This window comes from Hyperolius riggenbachi, chromosome 1 (assembly GCF_040937935.1).
Source record: "Hyperolius riggenbachi isolate aHypRig1 chromosome 1, aHypRig1.pri, whole genome shotgun sequence".
NCBI lineage: Eukaryota > Metazoa > Chordata > Amphibia > Anura > Hyperoliidae > Hyperolius > Hyperolius riggenbachi.
The window spans coordinates 300,878,605-300,905,507 of NC_090646.1; the positions used below are offsets into that span (position 1 = coordinate 300,878,605).

The following is a 26,903-nucleotide window of genomic DNA, read 5'->3' on the forward strand; positions in this document are numbered from 1 at the left end:
TGAGTCCTACGGGAGAAAAGCGCTTTACAAATGTTTGTTGTTGTACAGTAAGTAGTAGAAATCTGACATTACCAACAGATTTAGGACTAGCCTATCTTCTAATGGGGGTTCTCAGGGTTTTCTTTGTTTTTAACAGTATTTCCTGAACAGCAGTTGCTCCATCCAACTGTGAAATAAAGTGTACAGAGAGCAGGGAGGCTGGCTAGCATGTTTGTATACATCTTTTTCAGGGAATGTCTTTATAAAGAATAAAGGAGATGCTGAGAATCCCCTGTGGAGAGATGGACTAGCACAAAACCTGTCGGTAATGTCAGATTGCTACTACCTACTGTAAGTGACAGCAACATAGAAGAAAAGCAACTGATAGCTCATTTTACTCTGGGAGAAATGTGCTTCTTATTTGTATTTGTTTTAAATTTTAATATTTTCTCAACAGTTCCTCTTTAAGTCAAAATTTGCCTGGGGTATGAATAATTCTGGGCAGCACGGTATATATGCCATTTATTACACGGGTTATTGACTGTGTACACATCAGTTGTCTTATCTTTTGGAACAAGCTTTTCTTACATGCCTACACAGTGGTTGTGTTTAAGATAGTCCTGATTTGAGGGTATCCACATTTACTTACCTGTTGCTACATTTAGTGGCTCTCAGTTTTAACTATATGTTGCATTCGATTTGGTCCAAAAAAATAAAGTACTATTGGGTATAAAAACTCTGCTGTCACAAAATTACAAAGAAACATTTAACATTACAGTAGATGCATGCCAAATCTCCACATGGGTTAATATATGGTACCTCATTTCTATGAGCCACATTTGTTCCTCCTCCAGATATCTCTGCATTGCCTGTCTCTGCTCCCATCTGCGCCACATTTTATCCTCTTGCGTCTTCCAAGGTCGGTTACTTGTCTTTACTTCTACTGGAAGACGTGGGTTCACTTTTTTCTAAAGGACAAATATGCATATAAAAAATAGTGTATGTTAATAGACAGGCCTTTTGGGCCCATGCACACTGAGGATTGCAAAACGATAGCAAAATCACTAACGTTTTGCGACAGGGATTTGTTTTTTTACGATTAACGCATATCTTGTATTGGGCATCTTCAAATTTTTAAGCAATTGCTATTAGGATTTTTTTTTTTTTAACATTTCAATCACAATCGCTCTAAAATCGTGAAGAAGCTCTGCATGCACAGTGTTTGCCATGAATCACGGCAGTGAGATCACTCAAATAATATACAGCACCACATAAAGTATTATAAATATAGAAAGAAGCTTTATTATCACAGATAGTAGCAAAAAATAAAAACAATTAAAACCAGTACTGTCCAGGATGTACTCAATATAAAAAGATAATGGCAAATGACACAAATAATACCAATCACTCCCTCATCCCAGAATAATACAGCAAGGTAAGTATTGTATAGGGAGAGCAAAGTGCCCGTGCTAGTGATAAAAGGATGCACCTATAAATGCGTATGCATGTACGCATATTCACACATACATATAGTGCAAAATGAAAATGCAACAGTGTGAATAAGTTGTATCAACCACCAAAGAAAGAATGGCATGAAAAGGGATGCCCCGCAGGACCTACCAAACAGCTAGTGTGATAAGATGAAGTTTCCAAGAGTGAAGGTGTCAAGAGAGAAGCTCACCGAATACAGCAAGAGGGAGAGGGAGAGCAGTGTCCCCTGGACAGAGCTCATTTTAAATCTAAGCATTTGTATGCATAAAATGACTGCAGTGAATGTATTGCCATCATTAAAAGACATACAGGACCTTGCAATTTGCGTTAAGTACAAGGTTTGTGTGCATAAATACTGGTAATTGCTGCTGTTATATTGCAATCTACAAATATGTACCCTGCAGCTTAATTTTTATAAGCATTAGTTTATACATATATTGCGAGATCACAAATGAGATGTGTACTTTGTTATAGATATATACTAACAAAATTTGAAATAAGGTGAAGGATTTACATGCATAAATTATTGCTGTAGCTGATGAAGCAGCTTATTTATATAAGGTTTAAGAGCAATTCGAATTACATAACACATTAAGAGATAATGGGAATGATCTATAGCCAATTGGTCCAACTGCCCCCATAGCCCTGAGGAGCCCCTACCAGGGGTGCTCGAATACCACATTTCACTATCTGGAACTAATTCGGATCCGAATACCCAGATATCCGATCCGGGTCGGATATCAGAGTTTGAAATTTTGAAATCCGAATTGAATTCGGATATCCGACCCCAGTATCCGTCCGGATTCGGATATCCGGATTGAAAACCGGAAATAGTCTTTTAAAGGCTTCTTAACCGGTTTAGAAGCTAAAAACATACTACCACCACCACCTTTCTCTCGCTCTCTCTCTCTCTTTGGTCTTCCAGGGATTTGTAGTATGTCAAAAGCAAGCTCACATACATTGGCCAGGAATCGAACCCAGGTCAACTGCTTGGAGGGCAGCTATGCTCACCACTATACCACCAACACTACAGGCTGAAGCCAGCCTAGCTGGCCTGGGAAGGATGAAAAGCTAGGTGGCCATGCAACCATTCCTGCTAACTTAAAGCTTACTTATAGACAGTCATATGAGACATGCCGGGTGCAGGGCTGTGTGGCGAGTCAACACATTGGCTTAAGACTTTACCAAATCCAATACTCCAATATGGGGAAGCTTCTCTGTTTGCTTTTTTTTTGTTTTGTTTGTTTAATAAGTGTGGTGTCACAGTTCACTCATCTCTTCAACCACAAGAAAGGCCAAGGAGTAGTCTTAGCTACCGTAATATCCATTTTGCCCATACGATAAAGCAAGGTGCAAAAATGAAACCATGCCTAGCAGAGGATGGTTTTGATCCATCAACCTCTGGGTTATGGGCCCAGCATGCTTCTGCTGCGCCACTCTGCACTAGAGAGAGAGATGAATCTACATGGTTATCTGGGGTTCTCTTCAGACAACTGTTGAACACAAAAGGCAAGGCCATCGCTGGGTGGGCTTGAACCACCAACCGTTTGGTTAACAGCCGAATGCGCTAACCAATTGTGCCACAGAGACTAGTTGTTGTTGCTAAATTTTATGGGGATGTATGTGTGTCTTTTGGAGGGAGGGAGTAAGTCTGCTCCAAGAAGTTTAACGCCACTTTTTCCTACAACAAAGAATTCCCTGTGTGGCAGCTGAGTGGTGCAGTGGAAGTGTGCTGGGCCCATAACCCAGAGGTTGATGGATCAAAAACATCCTCTGCTAGGTAGGATTTCATTTTTGCACCTCGCTTTATCGCCTGGGCAAAACTGTTTTCATAGCCCTGTAAGAGAAAGTGTTATAAGGGCCCTGTGACGGACAGTTGCGTGGCCGCAGCCGCGTCCCTGAACCGCCCGTGCAGAACATGCGATCGCAATCGATTCTCTGTATCGCTTGCGCTTAAGATCGATAGAATCTAGATTGGTTGTGTAGGAGCATCTGCAGTCAATCTGGGCTCTCTCTTTTCTCAGCAGAGAAAAAGCAGTACTTAGATGCAGGATGTCTTGATTTGTTAATTAGCTTGGGCCATGCTTGTGTCCAAGGGAATGTTTACTTTTTAATTACCTCAGGCAGATGTGAATTGCCCACCATTTGGTGAGCCCTTTTCATACAGGGAGAGCAAGGAAGCTCGTCACAGCAGGAAGGTAGACTGACTGGCACCGCTAAGGAAAGATGCAGATATATGATTTTTTTTGCCTATTTACAGAATACCGTAGATAGGGTAGTTATGAGAGCAGTATCATTGGATCCGTAGGGTCATGCTGAATCTCTTGATACCAGTCGAGAGGGGCCCGGGGCCCCTACAACCCAGTTATTAAACTTCTCAGGAACTGAATCCTCTACCCTAATAAAGTTTGGTATCATCTGAACTGGCATATTCTGAGGTATATGAATATGTGATGGTCATGGGTGTGCGAAAAGCGTAAGCCGAGATTTGACAAATATGTCATATTTGGTGGGCATGGGGAACCCATCCGGGGAGCTAACCGCCCCTGTCCAACCCTTGGGCTGTACTTGAGACTCCACCCAAAGATGTACATTGTTCAAAAGTGTCTGCGAGGGACTTCTCCCTCATTCCTCCATTTTCCACCTTCATGAGAGCTGCTGCCACTTTGAGGAACAAGTGGTAGCCATTTTGTTTGGACTTTGAACTGAGCTGAAACCAAAGACTTTGCTGAAACAACGTTACAAGTTTTCCCACAAAAGGACATCTTTCCATGAACCTAAGTATTTTATCCTTTTCTTTTCATACTGCGCTATTAATGTCTCAATAATTGTTGAGTTTAATGATTGTCTGTATATGTTAATTATTTATATTGCATTAATAAAAGACGTTCAAACGTCCTTTGTTTATTCAGCTACCCTATTATTCAGCTATACACAGATACTGAACCTAGACTTCTGGAGAGGCACTACCATTGTATTGTTGTTAGCTAGACAGAATAGAGTGTTTAACCTTTTTAATTACAGGTCTAGAAATAGCTAGTCAGTGGGTGCTTCTGGCCCAGGAAAGCAGAAGTGGTGGCAGTTATACCCTGAAATAGTGTGTAAGCTGTCATTACCGTAACCCACAGGCTCCCTTCTAGTCGGGCTGCTGCCCAAATTCCGTCGGTTTCTGCCCACTGATCGCGACCACAGCTTGCCTGATCTGTGTGCTGAAACCGATTGGAAGGCAATTTGCGTTCTGACCACTAGGGGCCCTGTGACAGTGTTTGGCAGTGGTTGGGATCTGTGTTGTGCTGAAAATATCTAAGATAGCGCTAGCGCTATTAAGAAACGAACTAATTCGTTGGTGTAGCTGGAATGCAATATATTTTTTATATATACAGAGAGACTGTGTAGCAAGTACCCCTCCCCAAAAGTTTTATTTTATTTGGCATGGAAATGTCCGGGAACTACCAGAACATGTGCCTAGCAGACCTGAAAAATCTTTGTGAAGCGAGGGGCATTGACATCCTCCGCAAGAAAAAACAGGACCTGATAGCAGACTTGTCCAGATGGGATAGCCAGCAACTGCGGGAGCTGGATGCGACCGCTGAGGTGGACGTCGGCCCATCTGACTCAAGTCGAAGGAACCAGAGACTGAAGATCATAGGCGTACAGCGGTTGAGCATCCTGCCAGCAATGCGGCAACAGTTACGTCGGAGACCGTCAGTGTGGACCCTGATCTCAGAATTTCTCAGAGTACTCACCTGGAACCAGCCAGTACTGGAATGTCCATTTGTGCTGACCCGGTAATGCAGCTGGCATTACGAAAGCTGATGGACACTGACCTGGACAAGTACCTGCAGTACATGCAAGCGCAGTTGGAACGCCAATCTGCAGAGGCACGAGAGCAACGGGAGCTCCAACGACGGCATGAGCTGAACATGGCAAAAGTTCAACAGGCCAGCCGGGGTTCATCGCCCAGCCTCCCTGCTGAAGGAGCATCACCCGTAAGTGCAAAATTTACATTTGCTAAAATTGAAAAAGACACTGATTTTGACTTGTTTTTGCGGTCTTTTGAAAAAGCATGCCGTCCGTACCGTCTGTCCCAAGGCCACTGGGCCAGACATCTGACACCTTTGCTGCGCTACAAAGCGCTTGATGCTTTCGCAGAGTTACCTGCGGAAAATGAGAAGTATTATGCAGCTATAAAAGACTATCATTACTAAATACCAGCTGACGCCAGAAGCCTATTGCAAAAAGTTCAGGTCCTGGCAGAAAAAAAATCATCTGACTTATCTAGATGTGGTCAGCAGCTTGCTCACCACACTCCGCCAGTGGACTCTAGGCCTCACCAAAGGGTCTTATGATGTCCTGGAGGACTTGATAGTCCTAGAACAGTTTCTGAACATTTGCCCTGCTGATGTACAACAGTTTGTGCTGGAGCGCAAGCCTGCGTCAGCAACTGTCGCTGCAGACCCCGCTGAAACCTTTGCAACTACCTGGGTGCCTAACACACGCAGAAATGCACCATCTAGCTGGAGAGGAGGTCAGCCCAATACTCTGGCAGACTCTCCTGCCCCTGTGAGCCGTCCGCAACAGAGGCCACCCAGCGTTGCTGCTGCGCCCAGGCCTGCAGCACCTTAGGGGGTCACCTGTCACTACTGCCGCCAGCCCGGACACATGAAATTCGACTGTCCGGAGCGGAGGCAGACACCACCAGCACCTGGGTCATCTGTATCACCTGTCTCACCTGTACCGCACCCACAGCAGCGGCAACCAGCCAGCGAACAACAGCCTGAATCATCAGATTTTGTTCTGTTTGCCCGCGGAAAGGAAATCCGCGACCGAACCGACCAGCAGCAGCCTGTTAGAGTGAACGACAAAGTTGTCACCGGATTCCGAGACACCGGAGCGGACATCACGTTAGTTCACTCTCGCCTTGCGCCAAAGGGGAGCATCAGCTCCAGCCGATCACTTGCCCTTAGTGGAGTAGAGGGCACCCTTTCACACATAGCCCAAGCGAGAGTTAAGCTCGACTTGGGGGAGGGGGTTCAAGAAAGGTTTGTTGGGGTTGTGAAGGATCTCCCAGTCCCTGTGTTGCTGGGGACTGATTTGGGCAAGCTTGTGTCCTATTACGAACCAGCCACAACCGCCTAGTCGCTCAAGGAGGAGACTGACTCTCCGCCCACCGCCAGGTACTTTACACACATTTTGGGAGCGCCAGGGGGAGGTGGGTTGAATGTGCCCAGTTCAAGGGTACCAGGTTCAATAGTGCCTGCTTCAAAGGCACCCGAGTTTGATGTACTAACTGTCTGTTGTGATGATGATGTAACTGTACCTGAGTTTACTGTACAAACTGTCTAATGAAAATGTGTCTATACCGGTCACTGTCATTAAGGCATGTGTCAATGATGTGAAGAATGTTGATTATTGTAATGACAATGATGTGCCAGTACTAGCAGTCACCCAGGGTGCTGCCAGAATTGTGGGCTCAGCACTAAACTCCTCGTTCAATACTGACTCCAGCAAAGAGCCCTCTAAGCCGCTGACTTCATGTGTCATGGGCCAGCTGGTTGAAACTGACAGCGCTGTACTCACAGCAGCACTACAAAGTGACCCAAGCCTGGAGGCACTAAGACAGCAAGCCTCTGAGTCCCTCGCAGACGGGGCCGCTTTCAAGGCGTACTGGGAAGGTGGGAGACTGTACAGTGAGTCTGGTAAGCCGCAGGCGAATACCAAATGGCTTGTCCTGAATGCGTTCAGGGGACATGTGCTGAAATCCGCACATGGTAATCCTCTGACAGGGCACTCCGGTGTCCGCAAGACACTTGCCTGTATTCGGAGACAGTTTTATTGGCCCAGGATGAACAGGGATGTAGCAAACTACTGCAAAGCATGTGCCGTCTGTCAGGAGCTGGGAAGGTCCAGGGATTCCCGCAGGGTTACCTTAGGTCCACAGCCACTTAGCAGGGAAACCCTGCGTGGGCTGGCTGTTGACCTACCCAACCTACTGCCCGTTGTCAGCAGTCCTGGCAGACGCCACGTCCGAACGCAGTGGCGCAAATGCCCTGTCCAGAACGGTCCAGGTCGGGTCAAACCTGAGGGTAGTGGACAGCGACCTGTCCAGGTGAACCTAACCGCAGGCTCCAATGGGTTTTCCTGCCGTACCGGCAGCTCGAGACCCGTCAGCCAGGTTAGCGGCGACGCCACACATCTTGCGGATGTGTATCTAGCCTCCGTCAAAGGGGAGGGCTGTGACGGACGGTTGCGTGGCCGCAGCCGCGTCCCTAAACCGCCCGTGCAGAACATGCTATCGCAATTGATTCTCTGCATCGATTGTGCTTAAGATCGATAGAATCTAGATTGGTTGTGTAGGAGCATCTGCTGTCAATCTGGGCTCTTTTCTCAGCAGAGAGATAGCAGTACTTAGGTGCAGGCTGTCTTGATTTGTTAATTAGCTTGGCCCATGATTTGTCCAAGGGAAGGTTTACTTTTTAATTACCTCAGGCAGATGTCAATTGCCCACCATTTGGTGATCCCTTTTCATACAGGGAGAGCCAGGAAGCTCGTCACAGCAGGAAGGTAGACTGACTGGCACCGCTAAGGAGCGAGCGAGAGGTCCTTTTTGCCACCAAACTTGGAATCCGGATATCTGGGAGAAATCCGCAGATATCCGGGTCGGCCGTCAAATTATCCACAGATAGCTATCCGGATTTCTGCCCAACTATTCGGAATCCGGATCCGGCCGGATAGTGTAAAAATGGTCGGATATCCGGGCTACCGGGATCTCCAGACTTGGAGCAAATACAATATATCATTATCTGGAAGGATTCATTCCATTAAAATGATCTTTCACCCCAGAATTTTGCATCTGTTCAGGGCACTTCCAGTTGCAGTCCCATTACGAGATGTTACTAATTTGCAGAAGCAATGTACGCAATTCATTTGTAATAAACAGCGCCCTAGGTTTAAAATATCCCAAAAAAAAAAAAAAAAAAAAAAAAAGAGGGTTTGACTATGCCTTCACTCACAAATTATAAAGCAGCCCAACTTGCCAAAATGGTTGTGGTTAACTCACAAAAATGCCATTTGGGTGTCCCTTGACACAGATTTATTACTGTATATTCACAGTCTCACAGAGGTGTGATGTGGGCCACCAATCTCAACCTTTCCCACATTAGATCTGTCTCTCCAACCTCTGCCCCATCATTATCTGTATGGGAAGCTTGATGCTTTAAAGGGAATCTGAAGTGAAAATAAACTTATGATATTGTTTGTATGTGTAGTACAGCTGAGAAAAAACATTAGCACAGATATGAGTCTCATATTGTTTCCAGCACAGGAAGAGTTAATAAACTTCTGTTATCTATGCAAAAGAGCTTCTGGGAGCTGTGGGCAGCACTGTTTTTTAAAGTGCTTATCTCAACTGTCTCATGGTTTCTTCTTTGTTTATGGTTTTTCTGCAGAGTAAAGTTCAAAGGGTCAGTAGCCCGCTCTGTGAAATCATTTAAAATGCTGAGTGTATTGTGGAAACTGCAATTATTAGAGAATGATGCAATGTTATAAAAAAAAAAGCTATATATCTAAAATTATAAAATATGTCAATATTTTCTTTGCTACTTGTCATGCCTAGACATGTAAAGAAGATTTTAGACATGATACAGCTAAAGGTTAGTGATGCTTCGTACCAGCCCCACCTAGAGGCCAGCTAGTCACAGCTTGTTTTTCTATTGCAACTCCTACTTTGACATCACATTTGATACACCCCCACTGCAAGTGCTCTGAGGAGAATTTACTCTGAAGACAATCTGTGAACAAGCACACATCTTGTATAGAGCTGCTATTCTACCTCTACACCCACAAAAAGAAGTTTGAACAGGCCTCACTTGCCAATATCAAAAAATTACTTTATTGTGAACAAGGCAATCAAAAGTTGTGAAACAGTTCCACTACATCTAAAACCATTTAAAAACACTCAAAGAGCCCCAGAGTGCACAGCAGGTCCCCACCTCATTCTCTCCATACATACACACACGCCATTCATCCCACAGGGGTTTATGCATGCATTGTGGTTGAATATTTAAGTTTAACCACCCTGGCGTTCTGATAAAATCGCCAGGGTGGCTGCGGGAGGGTTTTTTTTAAATAAAAAAAAAAACTATTCCATGCAGCCAACTGAAAGTTGGCTGCATGAAAGCCCACTAGAGGGCGCTCCGGAGGCGTTCTTCCGATCGCCTCCGGCGGCCAGAAGTAACACGGAAGGCCGCAATAAGCGGCCTTCCGTGTTTCGCTTACCTCGTCGCCATGGCGACGAGCGGAGTGACGTCATGGATGTCAGCCGACGTCCTGACGTCAGCCGCCTCCATTCCAGCCCTTAGCGCTGGCCGGAACTGTTTGTTCCGGCTACGCTGGGCTCGGGTGGCTGGGGGGACCCTCTTTCGCCGCTGCACGCGGCGGATCGCCGCGCTGCAGCGGCGATCAGGCAGCACACGCGGCTGGCAAAGTGCCGGCTGCGTGTGCTGCTTTTTATTTCATTAAAATCGGCCCAGTAGGGGCCTGAGCGGCAGCCTCCGGCGGTGTTGGACGAGCTGAGCTCGTCCAGACCGCTCAGGTGGTTAAGGCCCACACATAGCTGAAAAGGCCACCTGAAAGGTGCAAATTGCACACAGTGAGGCCTCTACCTTTCAGCTTTTGCCATTAGTAGACCCAGTTTTTTTCTTGTACTAGAGCTGCTATTCTGCCATATCCCTAGTGATTGCAATGCTGGTAAGGACACTCATTAGAACTGTTCTAGGAAGCATTTAGGTTTATGTTCATGATGTTAGTAGCAGTTTACATGTTAGTTACATTGGCGTCAATTCACCAGAGAGGATTTACTAAGAGAAAAAAGGTAGGTAGTTTATCTCATGAGGTATTTTAACACTCTGGAGTCAATTCACCAGTGTGAGAGGACAGAGAGAAAAGTGTTCGATAGCAGGGGATAATGGAGAGATGTGCATGAGGAAAGTGTGAGAAAGCAGAGAGTTAGGTAATCGGTATTAATGATTTACATGGGATACTTTTCCTCTCTGTAAGCTTGAAAGTGAAGCATTGTGGGTAGGAGGCGGAGTTTTACCACTACCTGACCAGAGTATTCACGCCTTTTACTGCCGGATCATATCATAAATCATATCACGAGTGAGTCTGAACTTCTTCACCACCTCTGTCAAGAACTGTTCTCTCACGAAAAATACGAGGGGCGATTAAACAGACCCTCCTCCTGCGCCTTCGTCTCATAATAGAAGCAAGCTGTAAGGCCTAGTGCACACCAGAGCGGTTCGGCTGCGTTTTGCGATCCGCTTGCGGCTGCGGATACGCTTGTGTAATGTATTTCAATGGGCTGGTGCACACCAGAGCGGGAGGCGTTTTGCAGAAACGCATACTCCCGGGCTGCTGCAGATTTTGGATTGCGGAGGCGTTTCTGCCTCAATGTTAAGTATAGGAAAACCACAAACCGCTCTGAAAAACGGCACTTCAGAGCGGTTTGCCAGGCGGTTTTTGTTACAGTAGCTGTTCAGTAACAGCTTTACTGTAACAATACATGAAATCTACTACACCAAAAACGCTTCACAAAACCGCGAAATGCTAGCTGAAACGCTACAGAAAAATAAGAAAAAGCGTTTCAAAATCTGCTAGCATTTTACGGATCTGCTAGCGGTTTTTGGTGTGCACCAAGCCTAACAGAGTAAGCTCAAAAGGCTCCATCTTCCACAGCAGCAGCTGCTGTGTGAAAACCACGATATCTCCAGGTTCATTCAGGGGATAAAGAGATGAAAAAATAACGAATGGCCACACCCCCTTTCGTCCCTGGTGAATTGTGATTGGAGAAAAACTAACTACTAACTATCACTTATTTATCTCATACTTATCTCACATTTATCTCTTGCATTTCTCTCTGTCGATATTTTCCACTATACTTCTGGAGAATTGCTATTTGGAGATATCACAGGAGGTAAATGACCTCCCAAGAGATAAATAGGTTGGTAACCTCTGGTGAATTGACGCCATTGTGTTATGTGATATGCTTATGTTAAGAATTCTGTCAGTGCCTCACAGTGATGCTTGTTCATGCTGTTCAGTTCATATTGTGACAATCTTCGTGTCTTATACTGTATGTACATACTTCCTATATGCCGGTCATATGATGTGTTGTCTGTATGTATGATCATCACAGGCACTTATAGCATATATTCTGTTTATCTCCTAGTTTCACCTTGACTTTGATCACCGCCAATAAAACTACAGACATCGAATTGGTCTCTTTATTCGGCAAAGAGGGGGGTTTAACTGCCTGCTTACCTACACATACGCCAGGGGCACACGTGTATAAGTGAAGACAGGACAGTGAAACAGCAGCGAACCGCGAGGTGGATATCAGGATATAGCCTGCTATACGCTGAAGCAGCTACCTGTATTCAGCAACACAGCAGTGTCTGCACACACCTTCACAACTGCATCATGTCTCAGAGTCTTGCATCTTCACACAGAACAAGATCGCATGCCAGCTTTTCCTCAAAATCATCTGTGAGTAGGATAGCTGCAGTTGCACGTGCAAAAGCAGAGGCTGCCAAAACTAGAGCTGCTTTTGTAGAGCAAGAAATGAAGCTAAAGCTAAAAAATGCACGCTTAGAGGCCACAGTGGAGGAAGAGAAGGCACACTTTCACGCCACCATGGAGCAAGAGAAGGCACGCTTACATGGAGAAGCTTGCTGTAGACAAAGAGGTCGCCATCGCTATAGCAGAGGCAGAGGCTTTAGAAACATCATTGTATTATGAGGAAGAGAGACGCAGTATGCACAGTTATAAGTTCCCCTCTGAAGATTCTGTCCAGCGCACCTCTGAGTAGGTCTGTCGACAGTCCATGCTAACCAGCGAGCCCTATACGCCCAAAGAACCCACAACAGACCATGAACAGACCTGTCAAGTTAAGATTGAGCCTTTAGCAGGACAAGTCTCACAGCCTGCATGTGTACCCTCTGAGAGAATCAATGACTTCAAAGAGTAACAACATAGACCAACCTAAACAAGAGACTTCTTACAGGTATGACTATACACCCTTACCACACCAAGGTGCTACACCACTAGCCTATCCTAGTCCTAACCAGACCACCATAGATGTTGCCAAGTTCCTTGCTTGACGAGATTTAGTCACAAAAGGACTCACAAAGTTTAAAGATCGTCCTGATAGCTACAGAGGCTGGTGATCTTTCCGCAACACCATAAGAGATATTGGGCTCTCACCCTTTGAAGAGATGAGCCTTTTGCATCAGTGGTTAGGGACAATCTTCTGAACATGCTAGAAGGAGACATCAATATAAATAACCCAGAGACTGGTCTTAAATTGATCTGGGAGAGACTAGAGGAGTGTTATGGCTCAGCAGAAGTAATTGAAAATGCACTGTTTAAAAGGGTAAAACATTTCCCTAAGATATCTAACAAGGGTTACCACAAACTTAGGGATCTTGGTTACTTATTGATGGAACTCCAAATCTGAGGGTGATTTGTCTGTGCTTTACTTTCTTGACACTGCTAGAGGCATAAATCCTATTGTGCAAAAGTTACCATATAACTTACAGGAAAAATGGCTTACTCACGGTTATAGTTATAAACAAAAATATAAGGTGCAATTTCCACCCTTTTCTGTTTTTGTAGATTTTGTGTGTAACCAAGCCAAGATTAGGAATGATCCCAGTTTTGACTTCACACTGTCTTCCACTACCTATTCAGAGGATAAGCCTCGCAATGTATCAGTAGCAGTACACAAAACGGATTTGTCTAATGCAGATTCCTTCCACAGGTCCACAAAATCATTACATAGAACACCTAAAGATGAAGATCCTCTTAAGCAATGCCCTCTACACCAAAGGTCTCACTCGATTCTCCAATGCAAGGCCTTCAGAGAGAAATCTATTGAGGATCGTAAAGCTTTTCTTAAGGAGAAGAACATCTGCTATAGGTGCTGCTCATCAACTATTCATTTTGGAAAAGAGTGCATGGTTAGTCTAAAATGCACAGAGTGTGGCAGCACAGACCACGATGCTGCTTTACATCCTGGACCACCTCCATGGAAATTACAACCTACCAAAAGTGTTTTCAAGTATGGCGGGGAGGAGGAAAACCCCACCATAGTAAAGGAAGTAGCCCCTTAATGTACAGAAGTTTGCAAGGGAGTCATAGGTGGCTTTGGTTAGCGTGTATCCAAGAGGCCAAAAGGACAAAGCTATAAAGGTGTATTCCATCCTAGATGACCAAAGTAATACATCTTTAGCAAATTCAATGTTTTTCAACATGTTTGACATCAAAGAAGACAGTACTCCTTATTCACTGAGAACTTGTGCAGGGGTAGTGGAGACAGCTGGCAGAAGAGCATCTGGCTACCAGATTCAGTCCGTGGATGGACGAGTGTGTTTGCCCCTGCCAACCTTAATTGAGTGCAATCACATCCCTGATCCTCGTTCAGAAATTCCTACACCTGATGTGGCAGCTCATCATGCCCATCTAAAGCACATAGCTCATCTGATACCAGAACTTGACCCTAAAGCCCAAATAGCTTTGCTCCTTGGGAGAGACATTTTGCAAGTCAACAAAGTGAGAAAACATATTAATGGACCCTACAATGCACCCTATGCTCAGAAGCTGGATTTAGGATGGGTTATAATAGGAGAGGCCTGCTTAGGAAGCGCACATAAACCTACAACAGTGGATAGCCTGTTCACCAATTTTTTAAGCAATGGACACCCTTCTATTTTTCAACCGTGCAACAATAATATCTCTGTCAAGGAATTGCCACACAGCACCCATGTATCTTGCCCTTTCACTGAGAGTTCTAGTGACAAGCATGTCTGACAATGACCAAGACTATATAGGATGCATGGTATTTCAAAGAACAAAAGAAGACAACCAGCTGGCGATGTCCATAGAAGACAAGCAGTTCCTAGAGATAATAGGACAAGGTATAGTAAAAGATGAAACAACTGGGTTGCACCTCTTCCTTTTCGAAAACGGAGACAACGCTTACACAACAATAGGAGACAATGATTGAAGCGGTTCTCATCTTAGGCATAATTTCCATAGAAAACCAGAGATGAAAGAACATTTCTTTGAATTTGTGCACAAAATGCTAAAGAATAAACATGTAGAGAGGTACCTGAGCAAGCATAGTTGTGTATGGACAGGAGCCTGGGAAAGAATGATCAGAATAGCCCGCAGAATCCAAGCCTATCTTTCCAAAAACTAGAACCACAAGGCTCAAAACTGAGAACTTTACAACCTTCATGGCTGAGGTTTCTGCTATCATTAATGCTAGGCCTTTAGCTCCAATCTCAAATGACATGGATGAACCATTCCTCCTCACACCAGCTACTTTTCTAACTCTAGAAAACTATATTAGTTACTGTTCCATATGGTGAATTTGACACCAAGGATATGTACAAGCGACAGAGGAGACAAGTTCAAAGTCTTGCAAATACTTTCTGGGACAGGTAGAGGAAGCAGTATATCTCAACCTTCCGGACCCAGAGCAAGTGGCAAAACACCAAGCCTAATTTGAAAATTGGTGACGTTCTAATCAAAGACAGTCAGTTTCACATGAATGAATGGTCATTAAGTCTTGTGACCAAGACTTTCCCAAACAAAGATGGGAATATTCAGAAAGTTGAAGTTAAGGATTGCAAGCAGGAAGCTTCCAAGATCTTCCTTAGACTTTTTTTTTAGAACTGATCCTACTGTTGTCTACAGAACCCAGTAGTGACATCAATTGATGTCAGACGGGGAGTGTCATGCCTTTAGACATGTAAAGAAGATTTTAGACACTGTACAGCTATATGTTAGTCCTGCTTCGTACCAGCCCCACCTAGAGGCCAGCTAGTCATAGCTTGTTTTTCTATTGTAACTCCTACTTTGACATCACATTTGGTACACGCCCACTGCAAGTGCTCTGAGAATTTACTCTGTGAAGAGAATCTGAACAAGCACACATCTTGTATAGAGCTGCTATTCTGTCATATCCCTAGTGATTGCAATGCTGGTAAGGACACTTATTATAACTGTTCTTAGAAGCATTTAAGTATATGTTCATGTCGTCAGTAGCAGTTTACATGTTAGCTATAAAAAGGTGAAGAGGCGCTTAGGTGGTATGGGAGTACAGATGGGGATAGTGTGGTTCTTTTCACCCGCTGCTGTTCACTGGCCAGAGGTTCCCAACCACCTCTGGTTGTGTTATAAATGGAGTCTATATAGGTATGAACAGCGCTGAGAGTAGTAGTTGGGTAATATAAGCTTTAATAGATTGTTATGGCTTGTATATATTCAGAATAAATTTCAAAGCACAAGGTCAAATGCTAAAAATACAGAATTTAAAATCTATAAAAGGTTGCACCGCATATAGCTAGAGTGCATATATTGCATACACATACCCTGTGCATGTTTAGGATTAATATTCAATAAAATAAAAAAAAGTGATCACTATTCAAAAGTACAAAATATATAAAATCGCATAGTACGTAATTCAAATGCATATATTGCATACAGCTAACTCGGTTGTTGTAAAAGTTGTAAAAGTTCACACCGCATTGGGAGTATTCACCATAAATTCTGTGACAAAGAATGCAATATTCAGTCAACAATCAACCCCCATTCACTCCTGAGCCACCCGATGCTGTTATGCGCAAAAATGTGCTATTAAAAAAAAAAAAAGGGGGGGGGGGGGGGGGGGGAAGTTGTCAGAATTCTAGGAACAAAATGTCCAAAAACAGCGGGGGAGGGGGGTTGTATGGGGGGGCAGATGAATGATGGATATTCTAATAGTAGAGACTGAGTTTAGAGTACTCCTAGTGGTTGCGCCTCAATTGCGCTTGCGGCGATTCCGCCGGATGTAAATAATGGTGAATCACAAACATGATGAACGGATCTCTTCCCCGATCAACGGGGGTACTCACGCGCCTGCAGCTGTCCAGGTGTACAGCGGCTGGTGTCCTCCTGTGCGGGCTCCAAGTGTCCTTGTCCGCAATCCAGGTGCGTATCTTCCACTGGTTGCAGCGCTCCAGTTCCAGCGCAAGTGCTCCCTGACAGCGTGAGAGCCGTGCAGTGTGCAAAATCTGCTGCTCACACGCTATATCCCTCCAGCTGACGCGTTTCTGCGCGTCAGCTGGAGGGATATAGCGTGTGAGCAGGGCCATCAGGTATTGCAGACCAGAAGACCCAACGCTTGCGAACACGCTAGAAGGGCGATGTCACCATCCACCCCCGGAAGCGTACCACCAGCTTCTAGGCAGACCCGGAAGGACTCTTGTCACACTGCACGGCTCTCACGCTGTCAGGGAGCACTTGCGCTGGAACTGGAGCGCTGGAACTGGAGCGCTGCAACCAGCGGAAGATATACGCACATGGATTGCGGACAAGGACACTTGGAGCCCCACACAGGACACCAGCCGCTGTACACCTGGACAGCTGCAGGAGCGTGAGTATCCCTGTTGAAGAAGAGATCCGTTCATCAAGTTTGTGATCTACCATTATTTACATCCGGCAGAATCGCCGCAAGCGCAATTGAGGCACAACCACTAGGAGTACTCTAAACTCAGTCTCTACTACTAGAATATCCATCATTCATCTGCGCCCCCCCTGTTTTCTGAGATTTTGTTCCTAGAATTCTCTGACAACTCCCCCCCCCCCCCCCCTTTTTTAGATGGCACATTTTTGTGCATAACAGCGTTGAGTGGCTCGGGAGTGAATGGGGGTTGAATGTGGACTGAATATTGCATTCTTTGTCACAGAATTTATGGTGAATACGCCCAATGCGGTGTGAACTTTTACAACTTTTACTACAACAGAGTTAGCTGTATGCAATATATGCATTTGAACTTACTATGCGATTTTATATATTTTGTACTTTTGAATAGTGGTCTTTTTTATTGAATATTAATCCTAAACATACGCAGGGTATGTGTATGCAATATATGCACTCTAGCTATATGCGGTGCAATCTTTTATAGATTTTAAATTCTGTATTTTTAGCATTTGACCTTGTGCTTTGAAATTTATTCTGAATATATACAAGCCATAACAATCTATTAAAGCTTATATTATCCAATTACTACTCAGCGCTGTTGATACCTATATAGACTCCATTTATAACACAACTGTATGCAATATATGTATTTGAATTACATGCTATGCGATTTTATATATTTTTTGTACCTTTAAATAGGGATTTTTTTGATTGAGTATTAATCCTAAACCAATCTATTAAAGCTTATATTATCCAACTACTACTCAGCGCTGTTCATACCTATATAGACTACGTTAGTTATATTGTGTTATGTGATATGCTTATGTTAAGAAGAATTCTGTCAGTGCCTCACAGTGATGCTTATTCATGCTGTTCAGTTCTTAATGTGACAATCTTAGGCCTCTTGCACACTGCAAGAGATTCCAATTCAGTTTCCGCTTTTTAATCAGTTTTTACATCCGATTCAGATTCTGATTTGCAGTTTGCTCCCTGCACACTGCAAATCAGAATCGGATGTAAAGACCGATTAAAAAGCGGAATCTGAATCGGAATCGCTTGCAGTGTGCAAGAGGCCTTAGTGTCTTATACTGTATATACATACTTCCTATATGCCTGTCATATTATAGGATACGTTTGCCAGAGGTGGCCTTAGAGTACGCGGGGCCTGGGGCGAGTGTCATATGCGGGGCCTAGAGACATATGCTGTGGATACACGTTGTGGAAGCACACACTGTATAGGTTAGATAGGTAGGTGCCTCCAGTATAGGTTAGATAGGTAGGTGCCCTGCAGTATAGATTAGATAGATAGGTGCCCTGCAGTACAGATTAGATAGGTAGGTAGGTACCCTGCAGTATAGATTAGATAGATGCCTGCAGTATAGATTAGTTAGGTAGGTACCCCGCAGTATATATTAGATACGTGCCTGCAGTATAGATTAGATAGGTAGGTAGGTACCCTGCAGTATAGATTAGATAGGTGCCTGCAGTATAGATTAGTCAGGTAGGTGCCCCGCAGTATATATTAGATAGGTGCCTGCAGTATAGATTAGATAGGGTGGCGCCCTGCAGTACAGATTAGATAGGTGCCAGCAGTATAGATTAGACAGGTAGATGCCCTGCAATGCAGATTAGATAGGTAGGTAGGTGCCCTGCAGTACAGATTAGATAGGAAGGTGCCTGCAGTATAGATTAGTTAGGTAGGTACCCCACAGTATATATTAGATAGGTGCCTGCAGTATTGATTAGGTAGGGTGGTGCCCTGCAGTAGAGATTAGATAGGTGCCAGCCTGCAGTATAGATTAAATAGGTGCCAGCCTGCAGTATAGATTAGATAGGTGCCAGCCTGCAGTATAGATTAGATAGGAAGGTGGCTGCAGTATAGATTAGATAGGAAGGTGCCTGCAGTATAGATTAGATGGGTGCCCGCAGTATAGATTAGATGGGTGCCCGCAGTATAGATTAGATGGGTGCCCGCAGTATAGATTAGATAGGTGCCAGCCTGCAGTATAGATTAGATAGGTGCCAGCCTGCAGTATAGATTAGATAGGTGCCTGCGGTATAGATTAGGTAGGTGCCCCGCAGTATAGATTAGATAGGTGCCAGCCTGCAGTATAGGTTAGATAGGTAGGTGCCCTGCAGTATAGATTATATAGGTAGAAGCCTTGCAGTATAGATTAGATAGGCAAGTGCCCCGCAGTACAGGTTAGATAAGGTGGCTGCAGTGCTGGGGAGAGCGGGCATAGTTGTTAAAACTCACGTGTCTCCGATGCTCACAGCTACCATCTAGTTCCTCTCCCAGCCTCTGTGTATTGGTAACAGTCACATCAGGCATGCGGTCACATCATCCCAGGGGGCGCTGTTACCACCAATACACAGATACTGGGAGCTAAATAGATGGTGGCTGTGAGCATCGGTGAAGACACGTGAGTTTTAACAACTTTGCCCGCGCTCCCCAGCACTGAAGAGGGTGCGGGGCCTCCTCAGGCGCGGGGCCTGGGGCGATTGCCCCACTTGCCACCCCCAAAGGCCGGCTCTGATGTTTGCTGTCTGTATGTATGATCATCACAGGTGCTTATTGCATATATTCTTTCTGTTTATCTCCTAGTTTCACCTTGCCTTTTATCACTGCCAATAAAACTACAGACATCTAATTGGTCTCTTTATTCGGCAAAGAGGGGGGTTTAACTGCCTGCTTACCTACACATACGCCAGGGGCACACGTGTATAAGTGAAGACAGGACACTACTAATGTTCTATTAATTAGTACTACACAACCAATTCATTATATCATGAGTTTTTTTTTCCGCTTCAGTGTCACTTTAAATATGGGCTGCAGTCCTCCCCCCTCTGATGGCACAGCTCTTTTTAGCCCAGATTTTATCCCTGGCCAATCCTTTTAAGTGGTGGTGGGTTCATAAATGTACTAAAGTAGGTAACTTCATTAGAGCCTTTAAAGGGATACTGTAAAGGGGGGGGGGGGTGTCAGGGGGAAATGAGTTTAAGTTACCCGGGGCTTCTAATGGTCCCTCGCAGACATCCTGTGCCCACGCAGCCACTCACCAATGCTCCGGCCCCGCCTCCGGTTCACTTCTGGAATTTCAGACTTTAAAGTCTGAAAACCACTGCGGCACAGACCATACTGGGCCTGCACAGTACACTCCAGGTGCCATCAGCAGGATTGAGGACACGACAAGGCAGGCACAGTGGTTTTCCGACTTTAAAGTCTGAAATTCCAGAAGTGAACCGGAGGCGGGGCCGGAGCATTGGGGAGTGGCTACGTGGGCACAGGATGTCTGAGGACCATTAGAAGCCCCGGGTAACTTCAACTCATTTTCCCTGACCCCCCTACAGTGTCCCTTTAAGGTTATGGCCCTACGATATTTTATTCAAAATTTGTATCCCCCTCCTAGAGAATCGTTACGGCTATGTCTAATGTTTGTCTCACCACTTCTTTTAATTCTGCAAAAAATATATTATACTCAACCTTTGATGTGATTTACAAAGACAACCCACTTGAAAAGGGTTTAATGTTATATTTATATTTAGTGTTGAATGATCCTCTCACTAGAAACAAACCCCCATTTCTCTGTCGTTGAGAGGCAGACTTTGGGAAATCTCTGTCTGATAAGAGATGGGAATATTGTTGCCAAATAACTAAGACAAGTACGTATTTCTCCACATTGGAGACGTCTTGCAAACTCCTTCATTGGGTGTATTTAACGGCTGAAAAGCTGCACAAACTTTATTCTTCCAGATCCCCATTGTGCTTCAGGGGACGTGGTGCCAATGGCTCTCTGTGTCACATATGGTAGTCGTGCCCTAGGGTCAGACATATTGGTGCTCTATTTGGCACAGAATAGCGAGTGTGCTTTCCATTCAGATCCCAGATCACCCAAGTGTCTTCCTACTGGGTAATAAACCTCCTAGATTGAAAGCTCCGGCTCACAGACTCCTTCAGCATGTGTTCTCCACTGCTAAAAGGGTTATGGACAGGTGTTTTCTGAAATGATGTTGGCAGCCCACATCTCAGCTAAAATTTCAGACACTATGGAGGGGTTATATAATACATGGTCGCCATGCATAACATGGTTGGAGAGTTCTGTTCTCTCATGTGTCACAATTTTTGATTTTCCTTCTGAGATATTGAATTCCTGAGCGATAATAGACCTGCCGTTTTTAGGCTCCGTCCACACTTGTGCAGATGAAAATTGAAATGGACCGCGCATCCGCGAGGCGTTGAGTTCTGTCCATTCTGCATCCACTTTGTGCAAATACAGTTACGCGTCCGTTCCATGTCCGCAGCGTCGCCATGTCAGCCCATACGCATCGCTGCTCACCTGTCTCGCTGCCGCCACTTGTCCCGCTCCCTTCAGCAGCCCGGGAACCAGCAGAGGCATGGCTCTCCACAGGCTGCAACAAGCCAAGTCTCCCTAGCTACAGGGAGAATTCTCATTGGTCCAACATGAACCAATGAGAATTCTCACAGTTGCTGAGGATTTCCATTGGTCTGCTTCAGTTCAATGGAGAATCCCCGACCACCAGGCTGTTCAGAATGATCAGAGCAGCGGCAAGAAACGTGAGTACTACGCCACGGCGGCAGCGTGGATGCGATGAAAAACGGGTGATGCGGATGCAGCAACTAGCCTAATGAGAAAGGACAGTGTCCGTTCTCATAGGCTTGCATTGGACACGTTTTCCAGTCCGGGACTGTCCATTACGTTTTCCTTCTGTGCCACACGGATCAGTGTGCGAACAGTGTTTCTGCACAAGTGGAAGCAGGTCCTATTTTTAACATAGGATCCGCTTCCTGTGTTTTTGCAGAGCTTTAAAACGTATCCCACGGATAGGTTTTTAAAACAAGTGTGCACTGAGCCTTACTGTGTCTGTCTTTCCCGTCCCCATTCCCATTTTTAACTTCGTTGAATATGTGTTTATTTTTAAAAATTTTTTTTTTTTTTTTTTTTTTTTTTTTAATGGTTCAATATTACAATAGCCCCTGTGTGTTTTTTATTGCTCTACTCAAAACCCAAATAAAAGGTTTCTGAAACTAAAAGGTCTTAGGAAAAAATAATTGTGCGATCCAGTGCAAACTTCACAATATTTGACATGCAAAGTAAAAAAATTACAGAATGCAATTCCCTATTAAAATTCTGTACAATAAGCTCAATTCATTTTCTTCTCATCAACTAACCTTATATTGCAGCCTGTGCCTGCGACCCTTCAAATGCATGTCTCTAGCATTACTGTCATTGAAACTGCATTCACATAATTTACAATGGAACCGTATTATTTTCCCATCTTCATTACGAACCTGCAATGCAAAAAAACAGCAAACAAACAAGTTTTTGAAAAAAAATGAAGCACAGATTTTTTTATTTAGTTTTAAATGTTTACTTCCTATCTGAACTTTGAAACAACCCAGTTGGGCTACAGGTGACCAGTACAGAATGGCTATAAACGTTATCCTCGGTGCAACACTCCCGTGCATGTTCTCCCCGGGCTCTTTTAGCTGGGTGCTCCACCTGGCTAGTTTTGGTGAGCACCCGGCTGTCATCAGCTCAAATCCTTCTCTGCTGCAAGCAGAGTTGAGCAGAGAAGCGCAGACCCTGCATGCTCCCATCTCGCCCCACCTGGCTACTTTTTCATGCCACCCCGCTGGTAAAAATTTCTGGGGAGAAGACTGCCATGAGTATTAAAAAAAAAAAAAGTAATTCAGTGTAAATGCGACTTTCTCACGCAGCTTACTGCACTGAAATGCACCACCGATGTTCACAGTGTGGCGAGAATGTTGCTGTACAAAATGGTTGTGGCATCGATACCACTAAACATGTGTGCTAAGGGTAAAAGTGATGCATAATTTCCAATGGTTGTATGTTTCACTGTACCCGACACAACACTAGCATAATGTGCGGCTCTGCTGACCAATCCGTTGCATTCCTGATGTCACAGGAAATGCCGCACAACAGCCATTGTGATAGCGGCTTAAAGGACAAGCGGGGGAACAAAATAAAAAAAAAAAAATCTCTTTACTTACCTGGAGCTTCTTCCAGCCCCTACATGCCATGGGTATCCCTCGCTGCATGCTCCTGTCTTATCCCATCTCCCACTGGCAGCTTCTGAAGATCGCTGACCCCCCCAATAAGCCAGCGTATTCTGCATGGGCTTGCGCGAATACACTCACGTCACCAAGAGCATAAGGCACAGGCACTGTACGCTCCAGATGACGTGAGCGCATGTACAGAAGACGCCGACCCACTGGGGGGGGGGGTTAACTTAGAGACTGCGGGACCCAGTAGAAGACCCGAGCTGCAGCGATGAACACACATGACTTTTAGGGGCTGGAAGAAGCCCCAGGTAAGTAAGGATAGATTAATTTTGTTGCCTCGCTTGCCCTTTAAAGGACACCTGAAGTTACTGAGATATGGAGGCAGGGCTGTGGAGTCGGTACAAAAATCCACCGACTCAGACTCCTCAGGTTAGGATTCCACCGACTTTGACTCCTCTAATTTGCATATTACAATCTTGTTGATTGAAAGTATGTAACATGAAATGCATCTCTTAACTGACAACACTTAGGAATTTTAAAAGACAACTGAAGTGAGAGGGATATGGAGACTGCCATATTTATTCCCTTTTAAACAATACCAGATACCTGAATATCCGGTGGATCTTCTGCCTCTAATACTTTTAGTCATAGACTAAAACTAGTCCTTGGTAAGAGTACTTTTAGAAGCTACAGACAGGAACAAAGAACATCTATCAGGCCCTAGGCAATGTAACTGTGGGTACATGCAAGAGTGATGTGCAGGTACTCTGCAGGAGAATGAGGCGATTCTTCCTCTATTACACATTCTTCATGTACAATCTGAACCAGGTTTATGGGTGATAGACAACACCTCTGTGCACAACATTCTCAGTGGATTCCCTGCAGCTCTGTGGGGAGTGCATATGTATGTGTAACAAAGTAAACCTGAGACAGATGAAATTAAAGTTTTATACATACCTGGGGCTTCCTCCAGCCCCCTTCAGGCTAATCAGTTCCTCGCTGTCCTACTCCGCCACCTGGGTCTTCTGCTATGGGTCCAGGTACATGAGCAGGTTGGGCATAGTATGCATGCACACACTCCGCTGCCGGGAGCATACTACACCTGCGCAGCACTATTGCACAGGTGCAGAATGCTCCTGGCTGTGGAAGCGGCATGCGGCCGGACTGCACTGACTGGCTGAATTACCGAGACTCATAGCAGAAGATCCAGGTGGTGGAGGACGACAGCGAGGGACTAATTAGCCTGAAGGAAGCTGGAGTAAGCCCCAGATATTTATAAAACTTCTTTTCTCATCCGTCTCAGGTCCCATTTAATTTGTAGTCATCGAACCAAATGATTTGATTTCATGAGCAAAGGGAGTCCATACATTTGCATAAATCAGCATCAGCGCAGAATTATTTCCATCTCATTGACCATCTGCATTAGTGACACAGCTACACATCAGGCTTTATTCTTACAGCATAGAGGTTATTTAGATGTTATTTAGTATATATAAAAGATTCCTTTGTACACATCATATATACAATCACAATCAGATATTTATATCAGACTTTAAAAATACGGGGACTGCTTTTTTGAAGCAGCACAAGTATCTATTTTTTGATTGATTTATTTTATTTTTATGGACTAAGCAGAGCTATTCCTGTATTTATAAATTATTTATGTTGATTATTATCTGAGAAATAGAACATTTTATCATATTTTCTATTTTAACTACAGTTTAAATTCATTAGGAGTGGGAGTATTTTTTCCCGACTCCGGGTCCCCAAAAATTGCTCCGACTCCTCGACTCCGACTCCACTGCCCTGTATGGAGGCTGTCATATTTATTTCCTTTTCAGCAATACCAGTTGCCTGGCCATCCAGCAGATCCCCTGCCTCTAAAGCCTGGTACACACCATGCAATTTATCAGCTAAATGGGTCGATAGATAATTTCAGACAGATCAGACCCGGATTTCCAATTGTTTTTCTGATCACTACTATGCGAATCAATCGGAAATCACATCGGACCTGTAGGAAATTATCTATTTGACCCACCTATCTGACTGGAAATTGCAGGATGTGTACCAGGCTTAATGCTTTTAGCCATAGACCTGGAACAAGCATGCATCAGATCAGGTGTTTCTGACATGGTCAGATCTGACAAGATTAGCTGCATGCTTGTTTCTGGTGTTATTCAAACACTACTGTAGCCAAACAGACATGCAGACTGCCAGGCAACTGGTTTAGAAGGAAATGAATATGGCAGCATCCATATGTTTCTGGCTAGGCCTGAACAATTTTCGGTTTTAAACCAAAAATCATGATCAGGGGCTTGACAATCTTCAGATCATCAAAATGGCAGTTTTGCCGCGATTTTTGTCGCTTCCGGTACCTGCTCCTCTCCCGGGCCCCTCCTCCAGCAAGTTCTGATCCCACTCGGCTTCACCGCATTAGATTGCCGCGCGGTGAGCCATGGCGTACAGGCAGCGAGTGTTACCTAGTATCACGGGGCCTGTACCAGGAAACACAACATCACTTCCTGGCGTCCACCGTTACTAGGCAACACTCGATGCCTGTTCGCCGTGCGGCAATATAATGCGGTGAAGCAGAATGGCATCAGAACTTGCTGGAGAAGGGGACCGGGAGAGGAGCAGGTGCCAGCAGCGAGGGGGATCTTCCTATATACACTTAAGAGAAGGGGAAGTGTATCTGCCTATACTAAAGGTGTGTGGGGGGGGGGGGGGGGGGGAGATTGGCTATATATATTAAGGGGGGGGGGGAGATTACCTATATACACTAAAGGGGAGGGGGGAATCTGCCTATACTAAAGGGGATCTGGATGGCTAACCTATACTGCGGCACCTATACACTGGCTAACCTGTACTGTGGCACCTATACTGGCTAACCTGTACTGCGGCACCTATACACTGGCTAACCTGTACTGTGGCACCTATACTGGCTAACCTGTACTGTGGTACCTATACTGGCAAACCTATAGCTGGCTTACCTATTACTGGGGCACCTATAGTTAGCTAATCTTTACTGGGGCACCTATAGCTGGCTAAACTATACTGGGAGAACGCATACTCACCATCGGTTTGCTGATCCATCGTTGTGTATTGAAAATCGTGAATTGAATCGAAATAGCAATTTCTGACAGAAATCATGCAATTCAATGTTCCATGTTTTAGCTTCGCCCCTATTCAATCAGCAATAACTTGATCACTAATTAAGAGCACTACGTCTCCCAAGAATAATTTTTAGTTCTTTTTTTTATAATTTTTAAACCTTGCATCCACAAGCTCCATCCAGCGTGACTCTTCCAGCGCTTAGGAGAACATGCGCACGAAGAGGCTGGCGACCCAGAAGCCATCTTTGAATTCACAGTCACCGATCTTTGGGGGATTCCAGAGGCGGTGGAGAGGTGAAAATTATTTCAGGGACAAGAACGTCACATGTAAAAAAAAATCCCTTTACTTACGGTAAAGTCTTCCAGTAGTCAGGAGAACAGCATCCCTGGATGAGAGCTGTCTCCCTCCCCACCGTGGACAGGAAACTGTTAAAAGAAGAATTTGCATAAGCAATAGGCAGCCACATATAAGATACTACACCTGCCACAGTACCTCAGTTAATAAAAAAGATGACACGGACATTTAATGATGCTTACACAAACTTATTTATCTTTTCTACCCAAATAAGGGCGGGTTGCAGGGGTGCTGTCCTCATGACTACTGGAAAAGACTTTACCGTAAGTAAAGGGATTTTTCCCAGAACGTCATTTCGGACAGCACCCCTGGATGAGACGATGTACAAGAGATAAAGCCTTAGGGTGGGACCACAGCTTGCAAAACTTTCCTTCTGAAGGATAAACCTGCAGA

At 44.7% G+C, this 26,903-nt stretch overlaps 1 protein-coding gene across 2 annotated transcripts in view; it reads right to left on the reverse strand.

Moving 5' to 3' along the window:
- Positions 1-26,903, reverse strand: part of ZFR2 (zinc finger RNA binding protein 2) — a 246,077-nt gene that overhangs the window by 120,626 nt on the left and 98,548 nt on the right. For both annotated transcript variants that reach the window (XM_068233784.1, XM_068233785.1), the window contains exons 8-9: positions 22,188-22,307; positions 799-947 (exon numbers count right to left, since the gene is read on the reverse strand). In XM_068233784.1, the coding sequence (XP_068089885.1) occupies positions 799-947; positions 22,188-22,307 (269 nt within the window). The remainder of the gene's footprint in view (positions 1-798; positions 948-22,187; positions 22,308-26,903) is intronic.